This window comes from Lepisosteus oculatus, chromosome 6, assembly GCF_040954835.1.
Source record: "Lepisosteus oculatus isolate fLepOcu1 chromosome 6, fLepOcu1.hap2, whole genome shotgun sequence".
Taxonomy (NCBI): domain Eukaryota; kingdom Metazoa; phylum Chordata; class Actinopteri; order Semionotiformes; family Lepisosteidae; genus Lepisosteus; species Lepisosteus oculatus.
In genome coordinates, this window is record NC_090701.1 from 21705815 (window position 1) to 21724154 (window position 18340).

The 18340-nt window shown below is 39.5% G+C and overlaps 1 protein-coding gene and 1 long non-coding RNA gene across 2 annotated transcripts; both read left to right on the top strand.

Annotated features, from left to right (window-relative positions):
* The first annotated feature begins 1980 nt into the window (after positions 1-1980).
* LOC138239405 (uncharacterized) lies at positions 1981-5424 on the top strand. The gene is made up of 3 exons (XR_011189878.1): positions 1981-2084; positions 3054-3173; positions 5371-5424. It is a non-coding gene; the product is annotated as an uncharacterized lncRNA (long non-coding RNA).
* Positions 5425-5445: 21 nt separating this feature from the next.
* LOC138239376 (transcriptional repressor NF-X1-like) lies at positions 5446-17155 on the top strand. Its single transcript, XM_069190826.1, has 6 exons — positions 5446-5450; positions 6947-7045; positions 8553-8619; positions 9300-9445; positions 12964-13068; positions 17018-17155. Exons 1-6 carry the CDS (start codon positions 5446-5448, stop codon positions 17091-17093), a joined length of 498 nt encoding a protein of 165 aa, XP_069046927.1. The 3' UTR covers positions 17094-17155.
* The last annotated feature ends 1185 nt before the right edge of the window (positions 17156-18340 follow it).

The window sequence follows — 18340 nt, forward strand, 5'->3', positions numbered from 1 at the left end:
AGAAGAGTGTATTTGTATTGCTGCAACCCTTAGAAATAAGCAGCTTTATTAGAATAGGAAGGTGGTTGAATCGTTTTTCTGTATTTTGAAGGTCTTCTGATTGCTTTACATTACTGTAAGTGATTACCCAGACACCACTCATCTCTCATTGCAGGTGAGTTTGTGAGAAGCGGTGCAACAAAAAGCGTTCTTGTGGCCGACACAATTGTAATGAACTTTGCTGTATGGTGAGTGTGAAAGCATGATTGTATCATTGCAATGTCATGTTTTAAATCCCAGATCTTGAACTGCAATGAACATAAAACACAGAGATAATCTCCTCAACGTACGCGCTGTACTCTTATTGGAATGCTTTCAATTAACTGCCCTGCAGATTTACTGATTACATTGTGTGCTAAGGTACAATGTGTAACCTCTTCTGTTTTTAGCTCAGATAGAGATCTGAGAGTTTGTAATAAATGAGAAACCTGTGTTATTGCCAGTGTTTGATAAAAATGGTTGTGTTGTAGAAACTTGGAAGCACTGGGAAAAGGGAGTGCTAAAATACGCAGGCTTCCCCCTCTTCTTTTCAAAGATAGTTAATCATCACCATCTAAGACACCATCGTTACATCTGCCTTTCACAGAAAATCTTGAATAGCCAAACTCTGAACAATGCAGCCAACTATCACTGCTCATTGTCCATCTGTACATCTTTGGTTTTCTTGACAGTAATAGTTCCTTTTTAGTCATAAAAGACATAGACATAAGGTCCTAGTGGTAATAAGCTTTTTGGTTTTGTTGAGACAGCTCTCCTCTACTTGAACTTGAACTTGAACTTGAACTTTATTGCCATATGTAACCGGTACTGGTACAATGGAATTCTTACTTACAGAAAGTCTCTCGATTGTAAAACAAGTGTAAAAAAACAAAACAAAGTGCAAACAGTGCATCAAGACAATGTACAAACAATAGACAATGTGCAAGTAAACATGCAGGCAGTTTGAATGTAAACAATACAGACGTGTAAACAATGACTGGAGACGTACAATAAATACATTACAATGAGGTAGATGGTGATGGTGTGGGTGTGGTCCGAGGGGGATGGCTAAATGTGTTCGCCAGTCTCACTGCTTGTGGATAGAAGCTATTGAAGAATCTAGTGGTAAGTGTCCATATGCTCTTATATCTCTTGCCTGAGGGCAGTGGGGTGAAGAGCTCATGCCCTGGGTGGTGACTGTCCTCTGTGATGGCCAGAATTCTACCACGGCAGCGGTCCTCATAGAGCTGTTTAATCTCGGTGAGACCGCAGCCGATGATCTTCTGGGCCATATTGACCATTCTCTGCAGTGCCTTTCTTTCTCGCGAAGAGGTGTTGCCATACCACACGGTGATCCCGTTGGTGAGGACGCTCTCGATAGTGCAGCGGTAGAAGTTCACCAACACATGTATTGGCATCCCCCATCGCTTGAGGCACCTCAAGAAATGAAGGCGCTGCTGTGCCTTCTTCATGATAGAGTCAGTGTTCACAGTCCAGGTTAGATCTTTAGAGATGTGAATTCCCAAAAACCTAAAGCTGGTGACTGTTTCCACTTCCGTTCCATCAATACTGAGTGGGCTGTGAGTGTGTGGCCTGTGTCTCCGAAAGTCCACTATTAGCTCTTTCGTTTTCTTTCTGTTCAAGTCCAGGTTATTGTTTTGACACCACCTAAGCAGCTGTACAACCTTATGAAGTTACTTTTTACCTTATGAAGCTTGTGAAGCTGTGATGACATAAACTACATTGTGTTTACAATTAACTGTAGCTTCATTATTTGATATAAGCACTTGAAAATACAATTGGAATAATTAAGAGACCGTTTTTTCTGTGACGTCTTTTATGGGAATGGAATTAAGGTTGTTTTTATTTTATTTTTTCTTCCTGACATTGACAAGATTGGGGGATCAGTGGTTAAGTTTTGCTAAACACCTCTAACACCATTGTTTTCCCCTGACAGGACAGGGAGCACAAGTGCTCTCTGATCTGTGGGTATAAACTGAACTGTGGTCTGCACCGGTGCCAGGAGCCTTGCCACCGGGGAAACTGCCAGCCCTGCTGGCAAACCAGTAAGTACTCGGCCCTCTTCTCTGCTGTCCAGTTGCCAAGCTTAAACAGTGGCACAGTGCAAAACCGGGACCGCAAAGACACGTATTTCCCGATACAGGTATCAACATTTCTCTACTGCTGTGCCCCGAGATGAATCAAGAGACAGGTGTAGTGATATGATTGGTGGAGGAAGCTTACTGTATTTTCACAATTCGAAATTGTAACGGTAAATAGTGAGCATACACTAAGCTTCCTCTACCAATGCAGTTCCCCCCAGCGAAGTTTTGAATAAAACATAAAAACAATGTGCTGAAAAATTCCTGAAGCACTGACATTTCACTACAACATAGACGATCCCTGAAATATATGAATAAAATCTAGTAGTATTTCTGATATCTATTTTCCCTCGACACTGATCCTGGGGGCATTTTGATGCTAAGTGCATCCCAGTCCATGCATGCACTACTCTTATGTTGTGCTCAAGTTTTTTTTTGTGTGATTTGTTGTGTGTTTTCTCTGCGTTATGTTTAACCATAATGACAGGTTACCACTTTTTGTTTAGCAGAGTAAAATTTCAGGTGAAATTTTACTTTGCTAAACAGTGATGACTTCAATGAAGAAAATTACAGTTTTAGGTTGTATTGAAATATGGCAACTGTTTACCAAAGATACCTTCAATGCACCAATTTCTGTGCACACCATATTGAGGTTAGCCAAAACACAACTCTTATTACCTTAAATAATGCTTTGAAATGAAATGACTTGTGACAGATGCAATCCAAGGAACTTGATCTTGCTAAAACTTCTTGTTTTTATGTGCAGAATGTAAATTAAGCCATCAGATATGGCAAATCCTTGAGCTTCTTGAATGACATGCTGTCCTACTCATTCAGTTCAGTGCCTCTCTAATGGGTTGGGGGCCTGTGGTGTGCTCAAAATCAACCCCTGCTTCTGTGCCATCTCTAAGAAAAATGTTATTTCACTCTCAGGCTTTGATGAACTGACATGCTATTGTGGAGAAACGGTAATCTACCCACCAATCTCCTGTGGTACAAAACCACCTGAATGCAAAAACCTTTGCACCAGAAAGCATGAATGTGATCATCCAGGTAAGACCAATCAATCTTATTCATTATTTCTATATTATATTGTTACTATGTAGGAATGGGAAATAAAGTTGAGGGGTAAGAAAACAATTCGGGCCTGTGAGGTTTTTATACTCTCTACTATAGCTCTGCTGGAAGAGCAATAAATCAAGTCAAAACTGATGTCAAACAAATATGTATAGTAACAATAAGATAACACAACCAGACAACAGAAAACATTATACAACATGCAAAACTAGGTGCTTCAGAGGCCTATTCTCCTGGAATCCTCCCCCTGTTACCTGAAACACTGCAACAGGCACCTTAACAGGCCAACAAGAGAAGAACCCTGTGCCCTAAATGAAAAATATAACCCTAAAGCACCCTTTCTACAACATACAGTAGATGCCTTAAAGTGAATGGGAATCTGTCTGAGGATCCTACAATATGGCAGATTTGCTACATAAAAGGGGGAGTAAGGTCTGAATAATAAGGTTGAGATTACCTAGAAAGAATGCATGCCACAAGCTTAGAGAAAGAGGAGAGTGATAGTGTTCCTCTTCCTCCCTGTGCCCTCAATTTCCCTGTCTTCTTTCTGTTTCCTCCTTGCTGTCTCTTTCCTGTCTTTTATGCTACACTCTATAGCTCTTGAAGGGTCAGGTGGTTTGCCAAGAAGTTAATTAACCAGAGTATATTACTAGAAGATCCTTTTTGATCATATTTTTTACTATGCTTATCCACAGCTAGGTAAATACCTCAAACAACATTTATCATTCCAAGACTCAAGTTCAAAAAGGTTTATTGGCATGACCAGTGAATTACAGTTGTTCCAAAGCAGATACAATTAAGAAAACATTAACAAATGTTTATAGTACAAGCATATTATCAGAAATTTACTTACAACATATCCCTCTCCGTTTAGCCTTTTGAGTAGCGCAATACCATCTGAACCAATTTTATACTTTCCCTAATGGTTATATTTATATTGTAATTATTTTATAATAGATTTAAGCGCATCTTTTTTTCCAACCTTAGGTAGAGTTGAGTGTATTGAATGTTTGCAAAGCAAGAATACTAAGATTACTGAGGTATTTTAATGATCTACCAAATTCAAAGATATACTGATGCTTTTGCATTTGTCACGCCCTCTGCAGCCAGAGGGCGCTCCTTCTCTGTCCTGTCCCTAGTTTCCGGTCTGCTGTCCTTCCTGTCCCTCTCTTCCTTGGGCTATATATTTCCGGGTCTTGCACTCTGTCCTCGCTCAGCATTGACGTTAGGATGTCCTGAGACCCGCCTAGCACCAGGGCGCCCCATGTCCGCTCCCTGAGGGCATAGGTTTCTATACGGCATTCCTGAACTCTTTGCACTAATGAGCCCGGGCCTTTTTCCCGTCTCGCCGCTACGCATATGGGTCTTTTTCTGCTCTCCTGCTCCCCACGGTTAGTCCCTTCGGACGTCCGTGACAGCATTGTTTTTTACTTAACTAAAACATGCTTTATGCTTTGTACTATTGAGATTGTATTACGATGGTATCATGGCACTATATCAGAAGTTATTAGTAGTTAAGCTAATGACTTGTTGCAACCCAGAGGAAGTTACGTGATTATGCGAACAGTGAATAAGTACTTGTGCCGTCTTCTCTGGTTTGTGTTTAAATAGGTAACCATACAGTTCAATGTTCCCTAGAACACTTAAGTTGGGATTTAAAAATTTCCCTAAACAGATAGGTGCTAACTTTTAAATATTAGGCATATAATTAATATATATATAGAAATCTGTTCTGCTGGAGCATGCTGTTGAATTTCTAGCCTTTCTGTTTGAAACAAAACAAAACGAATTAAAGGTTAATTTAACTTAATTAGGAAGATTGAAACAAACACCATACTTCAGGCATCCTGTTCCTTGACAGCTCATGGCATAGCGATAGTCCATGTTCAGAAGAGTGACTTCAGGCCAGCAGGGCCCAGTCAGATCACCAGATGGGTATTTCTGGTGGTTGATGATTCTGGAGTTTATTCATTTTCTTATGTGAAGACTTGTAATATCCAGCACCTCTTACTTTGTATAAGAGCCTGTAGGTATTTTAAGTTTGAACTGTATTGTGCTGTTACATAATAGAACCTTAACTGTGTCCATGTAACTGTCCTTCATCAGTTGGGTCTAAGATTGTTTCAGATGTACTTTAAAAAGATATGACTGTTCTTTTTTGTTCTTCCATTAGTGTTTCATAACTGTCACAGCGAGGAGACATGCCCTCCTTGTACCTACCTCACCTAGAAATGGTGTATGGGAAACCATGAAGTGAGTAGATGAATGCAGTTTACAGTAGTGCTTTGTTTTTTAGAAACCTGTTTTATCTCAGCACATTTTGGGTAATACAACACAAACTGTAATGACACAAAGCTGACTTCCTTTTAGCAGACTCTTATGAATATAACCCCCTTCTCACCTATAGAAAAATGAACTGATGAATATTTTTGAATTGTGCATATATTTATAGCCAGTGATCCTTATAAAATAGACTTTATCCTTAAAAATAGGATTTATTAATAGACTAATATACAATAAACTAAAACAGACCAAAAATGAAACATAATCCCTTGAATAGTGCTTTGATGCAGCAATACCATCAAAGATGATTGATGCAGCAATATCAGTGCTGTGTCCTGAGAGAGCTAGAACTGTTAAGATAAGATAGGATCACTTTATTGGCCATATACATTTTCTTGCATTAGGAATTTGTGTTTTCGCATACCCCAACTTGCTCTCCATGAGACACGCAGAAAGGGAGAGAAGCTTGGGGTCAGTGCACAGGGTCAGCAATTTATACTGCCCTTGAGCAGTTGGGGTGAAGGGCCTTTGCTCAGGAGCCCAACGGAGTAGGAGTCCTCTGCTGGCCACAGCTGGTTACTTTTTTCTTATTGTAGAATAACTTTCTGACCTGCAGCCTGGAGACTCTGTAGAAATTGGACAGCTGGTTACAAAGAAGGAAATGAAAAAAGCCAGGTATTGCATTATATTTCTGCCAGTGAATGTTTCTTGTGAGACTTGTAATCTGAAATAATTGAATTGCCAACACAAAATAAAAATGATGCTGATCCTTATGGTCCTTTAAGTTAGTAGCCAGTTGCTGGCCCTGAGATTTAGGATTGTCCATCCTAAGCAGGGCCTCTGTGTTTTTCAGGTTTAGATTTCCATCCAAGCCCATTAAATGTATTTTGATGTGTGCCTGAAGTTCAACCAATTTACTGAGAGGCGTTTAGGGCATAAGAAATAATGCATCAAATGAATACTGGGCATTCGTCATGAATAGCGTGATCCAGTGTTATATTAATGCCTCTTGGTATATGTTATATGTATCGTATCATGCAAAATCTATTATAATTGAAATATTACAGCATCTTCTTAATTTTGCATGTAATTCATCTTTCATTTGTTTTGTTATTGACCTTTTTTAAAGGTCACATAAGAGCACATGCATCTGAAACCTGTAAATGTGTCTCCTGTTCTATGTTGTAGGTTGGAATGTGAAATACCTCTTTGACATACAGGATCTTCGCACTTTTTAGCTGGTTGAATAGGTTGTTAATGGAGATACCTGGCTGTGCAGTTCTGTCATGTTCACATGTCTGGGCTAGATTTCTAAATTTTAAGTCCTCCTAGTACAGAAACATGCTCTCACCAAGGGGCAGAGCTAGAAGTGACCCTATTCTAGCACATGGCAAGCTGTGCTTTAAATGTAAAGTTTTATGTTCAACTGTGGTGTGACTTCCTGACTTTCTCCCTCCGCCTGTAAGGCGCTTTGCTGAGGCTCTGCAGATAGACCAGAGTGCAGATCCTTTCAACATCTGCAACTCTTCCACCAAGTGTAGCAACAGCCTGAAGGATGATGCAAGGTGAGAAGTGACTGTAAATACTGTACCATTATTGTAAAACAATAAAAAATAAACTCCATATTTTTTAACATACCAGTGCTCATGGAAAAAAAATCCACACTTCATGCCAGTAAACACATTGTTATTTTGTTTAGGAACATTTCCTTCTTACTCATGTTTATGAGCTGTCGTACTTTTCCTTGAAGCCAATGAGAAAAGACTCTAAAGTGCAGAAAAGCCAGAACGTCAGACAGCAGATTAAATTAAAATGCATTGTTCGCCAGTGAAATGTATAACGGTTCTGGTGAAGAGCTGCTTTGAATTGTGATCCTGGTGTTGCGACTACCTGGCATTTCTTTATCTCTCTCCCCATGCGAATACAGATATTGATATTATTCCGTTTTGTCTGCGCACAGAACCTTAACCCTTAACCTGTTCTTTAACACACAAGGATTTGCTGTTAAATGAGTTCAACCCTGATGTTGAGTTACTTATGTGGGCTAGTGCCAATTTATATTTGGCGCTAGCCTATTTGCTTTGTAGAAAAGTCCTGCTCTTCAGATGGTAGAGACAGGTTAGCAGTTTTTCACAAATCCTGTTTTTATCTGTGACTTCTGCCTACACCTTACTTTGAGAATTGGAATCCCTGTCTGGTCTGCTTTTTGCTGTGATAAGTATGCAGTATATCAAACCACTGTTTTTTAATATAATCTTTAGACTTGCAAAAGTGTTCAAAATAGTCGTTGTCTAGTCTTCTGCTTTTAAGGAATTTCAACATTTCCGCACTCCAATTTTGTAGCAGTTTTTCTCGTTCTGCTGGATTGTTTTGGTCTCACAGAGCATGTCATTTAATGTATGCTGGGTCTGTATATTATTGCATCAATGGTGGCCTGCAGATCTAACCGTGTCAGATTTCCAGACCGTTCAATCCAAACGTAATTGCCCTTCTCTTCCTTCCAATATTTCCCAATTTCAAATCCCAGTTTACAGATACAGGGTGTGACTTGCTTGCTTGATGCCCATTTCAAAACTGTAGATTTTGGTTGAACAATACAGTAACACCCTAATATTCTTACTTCTGTTCTTCAATTCATTGCTCTCCTTGTTATACCAGCAGCTATGATAAAGCAGTTTCTAATATCATGCATTAACAGGCCTGGAAGCAGCATCAAAATTTAAGTAGGATGGTTCTAACTTCAACAAGCTTAGTTTTCTTTAACATCATAGAGAATGGTCAAGGTAATACTTCAGACCTTTTCTCAACCATGTACAACATGTGATAAATCTACAAACAGATCTTTTCATTTTGATAACTTTGTGCTGAACAAATTAATATACAAAATAATATATTCATTATAATTAATTATATTATTGTGGACTGCTGACCTTATATATTATGTATAACTGTTAATCACGGTCAATCTTGGCAGATGCATACGTAAGACTAATATACATTTTATATGATTTCCACAGTTTATTCACTGAGCTCTCCTCCATATTCTGATATTTTTTTGCTTTGTCAATACAGGAAGGACTTAAAGTTTGTAAGTGAAGTGGAGGAGGAAATGAAAAACTTAGTAGAACTGGCAAGTAAAGTAACAACAAAACTTTTGATACCTTTGCCTAAGTGGTCTAATATATTTATAAAGCTTTCTTTTCTACAGTAGAATTTTTATTGTTCCCATCCACAACTTAAATGTGCTGTCAGTAAAAAATTCAATAATTTATTGAATCTGGGTAAATGTTTAAAAGGTAAAGCTACACTTGTGTAGGAATCAGTCACAGTTTTCTATTCGCTTTTCTCAGTCAAAAGAAAACTTACTTTTTCATGTGACTCCCACTTTGCAGTAGAAACATAAAATATGCAAGTGTTGGAATTCCTCATTACAAAGGATAATTGTAGTTCCTTAACCAGAAATGTTAAATTGTGGCCTTAAATCTTCAGGTGACAGATAAAATGTCAGAAAGCATCTTCATTTTTTAGATATTTAAATTAGAAAAATGCTTCTGATCAAGTAATCATTTTAACACTTCTTACAGGTCATCCTGATTGTTTTGTAATACCCTTTTCAAATTAATTTTTCTGTCTGCTCATAAGATTTAATCTCTCAGATTTTAATAACTCCTTTTTGTACTTGAGATCTCTAAGACGTTTGCACATTGCTTGACCATTCAGCAATCTTAACTTGACTTCAAAGGCTATAATTAAATGAAAATTGTAAGGTTTTAATATTAATGTTATATGTTTAATATTAATGTAATTCATATGTTTTAGGGAAAGCAAACAAAAAGGAGCCATTGCTTCCCTCCAATGAACAGAGAGCATCGCAAGATCATCCATGAATTGGCAGAAGTCTATGGGATTGAGAGTGTGAGCTATGACAGTGAACCAAAGCGCAATGTAGTTATTACAGCAGTGAGGTGAGACTTCAGTGCATCAGTCCGTTTAACTTTTTCAAGAAAATAGTGATCTCTTCCTGCTCTAGGGAGTCCAATATTCCTTCGCCATTCTTATTCTCTGAGCGGAGAGGTGGCTCTGTGATTAAGGATCTGCATCTGTGGCAGGAAGGTTGCCGGTACAAATCCTGTGGCCAGCAGAGGAATCCTACTCCGTTGGGCTCCTGAGCAAGGTCCTTAATCCCAGCTGCTCCAGGGACGCTGTACAATGGCTGACCCTGCACTCTGACCCCAAGCTTCTCTCCCTCTCTGTGTGTCTCATGGAGAGCAACTTGGGGTATGCTAAAAAGATGAATTCCTAATGCACAAAATTGTATATGACCAATAAAATGATCTTATCCATAGTGTATGGATATCGGCAAAAGAAACCCAAATTTATAGTAGCAGAGCAGTGTTTTTCATAACATCTCTGTATCATCCTTTATCTGAACTACAGTATAGTATGTAGGAATGAAATGGTTAAGCACAGTTTGTCCCAAAGAATGCCTTGATGTAATCTTTTATCCAGCGCTCTGTCAGGATGAGACTGAGTAAGTGGGTTGCCCCCAAATTTACATTTCCCATGGGCTTACCTGAAATGACAACCTTCAAGCACAATAATAATCATGTTGAGTCTTCATGCTGCTTGCTTAACAGTTGATTAATTGCAAAATGGGAAGAGAGAGTTATGCCACGGATGCCCTTATCACCAGATAAGGAGTCCCGCTGAATGTCTATGGGAATTGTTGTGACCATATACAGTACATCCTCTAGAGCTCAGAAACCAGTGAAAAAGTATATATTTGTCCAGTCTTATGAGAGAAATATGGCAGAATCCCAGAAGACAAGCATCAGCAATCTGTTGCAAACATGTAGCAGATGTACAGCTTGTATGGCTTCCAGCAGTGGCCACATTTACTGCTAGCCTGTGACTTTCAGAGGAGATGCCTTTGATGACAAATGTTGATGACAGATGTTAATCGGCATAATCGAATCTATTCAATTGTAGTGTACCGGGTAGAAAATAGATTGTCATTTTTCTGACATTAATCTTTTGCAATAATAAGTCTGACTGCCAGCAGCCATGTCACCCTGCAGCTCTCAACTGGCTACCCACTGAAGCTAAGCAGGGTTGTGTCACGATTATAGTTCCCCCTCCTTAAGGGTGCTCCAGCCCTTTCACGTAAGACTTTATTCTCTGCACCTGTTCCCTATTCCCAGCCCACCTTAAAAGCCTGGTCCCGTTAAGGTTTTAATCTCGGTTCCCAGTCCTGTTCCCTGTCCGCTGGTTCCGACCCGGCCTTCGTGTTTTAATTTCGCGTTCTGATGGATCTCCTGGTTTTCGACTTACCCTTGTGTTTTGGATATACTCTAAGGACTTCTCTTTTGGATTGTTTGCCTCGGCCACACCTCCCCCGTGCACCAGCGCACCTTGGACACGCCCCCCTGTCTTCAGCCCCGTTTTCCTGCATGACGTTTCCCCAGTGTTTCCCCACTCCGTCGGACTGTGTCGTCCGCATAGGGTCCGGAAAGAACTGTTCGTTACAGGTTGAGCCTGCTCCATACCAGTACCTGCTGGGAAGCTATGGTTGCTGCTGAAAGTGATGTTAGTGGACCAGCGGGGGGCGCCCACTCTGCAGTCTGTGTGGGTCCTAATGCCCTGGTATAGTAGCGGGGACACCATACTGTAGTGGGCGCTGTCTTTCGGATGAAACGTTACACCGAGGTCCTGACTCTCAATGGTCATTAAAGATTTCTCGATAAGAGTTGGGAGTTATCCCGGTGTCCGGGCCAAATTCCCCCCCTCAGCCTTTACCGTGGCCTCTAAATTATCCCCATGTATGATTGCTTGCACTTGCCCTGCGATGGACTGGCACCCCGTCCAGGGTGTACCCTGCCTTGTGCTCGTTGCGTGCCAGGTAGCCTCCGGCTTCCCTCAACACCATATGGTAAAGTGGTTTGGCAAATGACACGACGTGGCAATAAGTCAGCCTTTTTAAATGCTTCATATAGACCACTGTGCTTTTGAAAACATTTCACAGGCAAAAAGTAAACACTGATTCCTTTTGGAAGGTCAATAAATGCTTCATTTGGGGCTGTTGTATTGCTTTTATCTTAATTTGAGTAAACTAAAAGCTCATATAAGGCGTCTAATACAGTATATTACGATTAGACAGGATTTATGAAAGGGCGCATTGACTTCTGATAACATAATGCTACTTTTCTATATTGAAGAGAAAACCTCTCACCAGTCAGTTTTTTATATGGCTTTGCTTAGATTCAGAAGTGACATTTGATCATTTAAAATGAAGCTGTTTCACTTGTCCTTGAACAATATGGGTTTGGTGACTCATTTAGTGATTTCGTCCGTAATCTAGACTTTACCTCTGTAGCTTGTTCAGACTAGGAACGTAGAGTAATATCCCTTCAGTTTGTATCTGATTGGGCACTCAACAGGGATGTCCACTTTCACCTGGCTGTCTATTAGAGAGCATAGCAACTTTGTTCCCAGTGATATACAGGTATTGAAACATTGTGGTGCTCGTGAGAGTCCTTTGTTTTCTCATACAGACCATGTCTTGCAGTTGTGTGCCTCATTACAACCAAACATACTGTTACGATATTAGTTCCCCCTCCTTAAGGGTGCTCCAGCCCTTTCACTTAAGACTTTATTCTGTGCACCTGTTTCCCATTCCCAGCCCACCTTAAAAGCCAGGCGCTGACGCTCATCCGGGCTCTGCATCTGATTTCCATATTGTGCGAGTCCGGGACCTGGAAGCGCTTGGTCCCGTTAAGGTTTTAACCTCGGTTCCCGTTCCCGTTCCCTCTCCGCCGGTTCCGACCCGGCCTTCGTGGTTTTTAATACCTTCTTCTGATGGATCTTCTGGTTTTGGACTTTCTCGTGTGTTTTGGATTTTCCCAAAGGACTACTCTCTCGGATTGTTCGCCTCGGCCACACCTCCCCCGTGCACCAGCGCACCTTGGACACGCCCCCCTGTCTTCAGCCCCGTTTTCCTGCATGACGTTTCCCTAGTGTTTCCCCACTCCGTCGGACTGTGTCGTCCGCATAGGGTCCGGAAAGAACTGTTCGTTACACATACAGCATATCTGGAAGGACTCGCATGGTTGGATTAATTTGTAGGATTTATACAGAGAACTACAGCTAAACTTCATGGTTCAGCTCCACAAACTGTAATCTTGTATAGATGGTTATTAATTTGCAAGCTTTATTTAAATACACCCCTTCAGTAGGCTTCATTTTAGTTCTGTTGCGAGTTCCCTCTTTTCCCCGTTTTGATCTCTGTTGTATTGCAATGATATCATTTAATCTAGATTTTTTTGTTCTCAAATAATTCAGCTTGATTTGTAGCTGTAAAATGCCAGTTGTCAGAGAGTTTTCTTCAAACATTTCCTTTTCAGTACTGGAAAACCTCCTATCTGAAGGTGTCGTTCTTCAAGCTAGACGTGACTTTTAACCATCTGATGCGATTGTGTCTTTCCAGGGGAAAGTCTGTCTGTCCTAACACTACGCTAACGGCACTGATAGAGCGAGAAGCTGCAGTGAGACCTCCACCCCCAATCCCTCACATTAAACAGCAGAGTAATAAGTAAGTCATTGTATTTGTCTGTATCTAAAATAACAGAAATGGCCAGTTATTGCTATTTTGTTTTTGTTTTTTTACAAAATCTTTGGTGGAAGAAATACATTTTTATTTTAGTCTTGCAATGGAAACATATTTGCACCCAAACGTTATATGGCTAACGTTCTAATTTATAGTGACTTGATATTGGAGACGTAAATGAGTTTGGCAAGTGCTGTGTTGAGTAGTGCTCACTAAGTGTGCAGTGCTTTTTGGACAATACCTATGAATCCCTTTATTTTGTGAAATTACGAAATAGTCCATTCAAATTGTTTTAAACATAATATTTTACTAAAAACCTGAATGTTCAAGCTGTGGATTTTTATGGGTAGGATCAGTTACTAAATGTCTATAAAGACTAAAACTGAAATATGTCTGTTGTAATAGTATAAAGTTTTCAAGTCTCTGGAGATTCTCAGAAATATTCAAGTCAAAATATTGACTGGGCCATTCAAGGACAATTACTGTTATTTTCTATTAAAAGTCTCATTTAGATTTGGCCTTGTGCTTTGGGTTGTTGTCTTGCTGAATGGTGAATTTTCATTCCATTTTTAACTGTAGCAGACTGAAACTGTTCTTCCCTGAGTGTTTGCCTGGACTTTGCTTCACCAGTTTTGATTGAGTAGACTGTGCTCATGGGTATACTCAGAGACTGATAATATTTTTGTTTCCTTCTATTGATCTTTGCTTTTCAATTACTTTATTATCCTAAACTTGCTTTGAAAGCTCCTTTTTGTCTTCATGGTTGAATCTGTGGCTTGACATGCTCTACCTGACCAAGGAACCTGACCGAGATAGGTGTTATTTTGAAATAATGCACACAGACACACAGATAATTCTGTGGCTTGTTAAGGTAATACTGTGCACGTATTCGGTGACTTTTCCATTTTTCTTAAAGGGAGAAATAATATTTGTAAATGCCAATGTGATCCATGAAAATGCCATGACAAGTTTTTAGGCAAAATGTAAAAACTGCATAAGGGTCTGTATACCTTTGGAAAAACACAGCAATTTTCATTATTTTGTTCATCACTAGTAATACTGGAAAAGCTTAAATAGGATCATATTAAAACAAAATGTTTTGGATAATCTGGTCATGTCTTCTGATAGTGATGTACACTATCATTGTACAACTTAACAGATCACAATCTTTTTAGTTCTTCAGGGTTAATCCTCCTCATAGAATTGTAACATTTGTCTCTGATTATCTACACCATTTGGTAACCTACAGCTCTTAAATATATAGAAAGATGTAAGAAAACGAATATTCAATGCACTCTGGCCTAGTTTATTTTATTGATCTTTTCTCTTGGCCTAATATATATTTTAATGTAAATACAACAGTGTGAAAAGTCATAGGTCCTGCATTCTTTAGTCTTTATACAGCTTTTTGGCCTTTAACACTTTTGGCACATAAACATTGATATCAGCTCATTAAATCTCATGAGCACAGACATCCTTATGACTGTCAGTTTGTCTTTAGGCACCTATGGTCTTTTTTGAAATTCCAATATGCTGTACCTTTGATCTTCAAGCAAAATGTGTAAAATATGTTCTGATAGACTCATTTGATCTCTCTGTTAATCTGATAAGGAACATCTTTAAGTCTAAAGGCGTCTTTTTAAGAGCAAGAAGTTGCTGTGAATTTTGAGAATTAACGTTTTACATTTGCAATGGACTGGCGTCCCATCCAGGACGTACTCTTCCTTGCACCCATTGCTTGCCAGGATAGACTCCAGCTCCCCACCACCCTGAATTGGAATAAGCAGTTATAAAATGTGTGAATGGATTATTTTGCATGATCAAAATCCCATATCAGGCATCCCTCCTTTTATGCGAGGGTTACGTTCTGCAAAAACCTTGCGAAAAGGGAAATCGCTTAAAGCAGTACCTTAAACCTGCTGGAAAAGGGGGTTGCGTGGAACGGTGTTCCAATTGCGTTTTTAATCCTATAAATTCATGCTAACATACATTAAGATTTAAAACTAAACTTGATATATTATTTGGGATATTATTTTAACTAAAAATAAATCAACACTCCCCAAAATGGGCAGACAGTAAGGCTCAAGGGAACGAGATGTGGGTGCTGATGGTTGACGATTACATAGTAGAGTAAGTTCCTGGAGCAGGAGATGAAGTCCTGAGAAACTGCATAATACTAGCCTACTGAGCCAGTCTGTTCCTTTCAAGGCGTCAGGATGTTATCAAGACCACGTTTAAAATACTGGCTTCTCTCGTAAATGGGGTCTGCATCTATTATATATAGTTTTTGCGGTGCATTTTGGCGGGCTTCTGGGCGTTTCGCTGGAATTTGCTGTACCACCACAGATCGCATAAAAACTTTTTTTCACACAAAGAGGATACTTGGAAGAAAGGGTTCAGTTGCATAAAAGCGAATTCGCATAGACTGAAGCCGCATAAAGCTGGGGGACACCTGTATAGAGCGTGACTGAACTGAAAACTCCAGTTTTCAAATCGAATCCACTACATTAAATCTTGCATTTTGGGGGCATGTCAATAAAATGTTAAAATCCAAATAGAGGTGTGCTCTACCATAGGCTAAAGATATTGTCTGGAAATACCGGCTGGTCTATTTTATTTTATGTAGACCTTAAGCTGAATATAGAATATTTACCATCCATTTATCCACTTTCTAACCGCCTCATCGAATTCAGGGTCGAGGGGAGCCTGTCTTGGAAAGGGGTACAGCCTGGACAGGATGCCAGGGCACACAAACACAAATACGCAAGGCCCCAGCTCAGAGAGGCAGCAATGCCAACCAAAGTGCCACTGTGCTGCCCAAGGGCGTTCTTGTATGTACTGCCCGCTTCAAGTCCCCCCACAGCATTTCTATGAGGTTAAGATCTAGGCTTTGACTTGGCCATTCCATAATGCTCCATTTCTTCTTTTTCAGCCATTTTTTGTGGAATTGAGTGTTTTGGGTCATTGTCTTATTGCAAGGTCCACTTATGGTTCAGCTTCAGCTTTTTGACAGATGGCCTCACATTCTCCTCAAGTTTTCTCTGGTACAATGTGGAATTCATGGTTGACTCTGTGATGTCAAGCTGGCCAGACCCTGAGGCAGAAAAGACATCTGGCATTTTAGCCAAACTTCAGTTTTGCATATATTTCTTCCTTCCTGACCTCGCATGTAGGGCAAAGTTGTGCAAATTCTTTCAGATGGTTGACTCATGCACTTTGACGTTCACTAAGGCAAGACTTGCCTGTAAATCCCTTGATGTTATTCTGGGGTTAGACTTCCTGCAGCATCTTTTGGTCAGCTCTTGGGCTGAATTTGGCAGGACAACCTGGCCTGGATAGATTGCCAGTGGTTTGCTTGGAAATGACTTCCCAGACTCAAAGGCATCAACAATCTTTCCTCTGAGGGCCACAGAGCTCTCTTTTGATCTTGGCAAGATGTAGCCACACACTTCAAATGCTAAGACCAAACCAGATCACAGATTTCTGATGTTTATTTAAGACTGGGCCCTCCAAGTTACTCTCTAACAATGTTCTAATCATTTGCAACTGTTTTGGTGCACCTGATTCTAATTTTAGGCATTTGATGCAATGATAAAGGTAGGGGTGTACTAACTTTTTCCGCACAAGGAAATTGCATTTCTGTTGATTTTAAATAGTATAAATGAGTGATTTTTCAATGTGACTTAATTAAAAAAAATAACCTTTATCTATCAATATTGTTGAAGTGACAATCAAATATCCTTTCGTCCCAAACTGTAAAAAAAGACAAACCTTTTCATGGGGTGTATTTACTTTTTCATACCACTGTAGCTATGTTCTTTTTTTCCATAATGTTCTTTGCACGTTATGGCTTTTGCTTTTTTTAATTCCTTTTATTGGGAAAAGAAACATTTCTAGTTTAATGAGGTATGTTCTCTGACTTGCTTTGTTTCAGGACTGGCAACGGCAGCAGTTGGCACAAGCCCATGCAGGAGAAGCCCATGATTGACTACTTCGATGTTCAGGATTAAAAGAAGTGATAAGCGTGAAAAAAGGAATGCATCATTAACGTACATACATAGACATGCTCTGCCAAACAAATACCGAACTGACAGGTTCCTACCCTTCATTTTGTGTTTTTTTTTTGGCCAGATGATCAAAATGCAAGACTTCCTTCTTTACTGCAGTTATTTGCAGCAGGGAAGGCACACTGGCTCTGTGCAGTCAAATATTACGGTTTATAGCTTGACCCTCTAATGTTCTTCCAATCTGTGTGTATTCTTGACCACTTCTTATTGTTGTCATCTCTGTATGGGAGTGAAAACATTATGCCCTATTTAACGGTTAAGTGTATATCATTTGGTACATAGTGACTCCAGAATTGTTGCATGTATGAAAAGATTAATAGGACAGTATTGGAAATGGAACTACCAGTGCATTACCTTAGATTGTTGACTTGGCAATCATTTGTGTGTTGCATTTGATATTTAAGGAAAGCACGACTCCACTAAAGCCTCTTCTGTGCTCAGTCACAATTTTTGCCGAGTCGACAATGTAATTAGTTTTGTTCCTGTAGTCAATTTATCTTTGGTCATTCCTAATATGTGTGCTTTAAACTTTACATTTAATTCTTCCCACGTGCCTTCTTGGGTTTAAATTGGGTGATTTTGGTTTTAGAATCTGTGAATTGTGCTCTGAAAAAAACAGTGATGTTCATTCAGCATAAGTAGTTGTCAAATTACAGATGTCTCTCAGTCCCCATGCCATGGTGCCTTCTTCATACTCAATAGGAAATTATTGTGACTTTCAAGCAGACATTTCTCCCTTACTGTTGAAAAAAACCTTAAAATGTTTCATATACTGTACAACATAATTTGAATTTGACAAATGATGTTTTAGAAATGCAGATATTTTAACGGTCTGCGTTTCTTCTGTGGCAGCCTCTTTTCACTGTTTTCTAGCTGCACTAAGTTTGTTGGCTGAGCAATAATCATCTTTTACCTTTTTTTCAGGCCTCCTTTAATATTAAACCACTTATGAAAGTGCCCCAGCTTCAGAATATTAAATATGTCTGTCATAATAATGATAATTCATAATTATAACATAATTCCTAAAACTGGCAGATTAAGACTTCCCATCTTCTGAAGTCAACCTAAAGGAGCATTCATTAGTCATATTTCTTACTTAAAATGAACTTGACATGTCTTTTAAGAGTTGTAACAAGTAAAAGCTATGACAAGGTATAAGGGCAGTTCAGTTTTTGAATTGGTAAACAGCT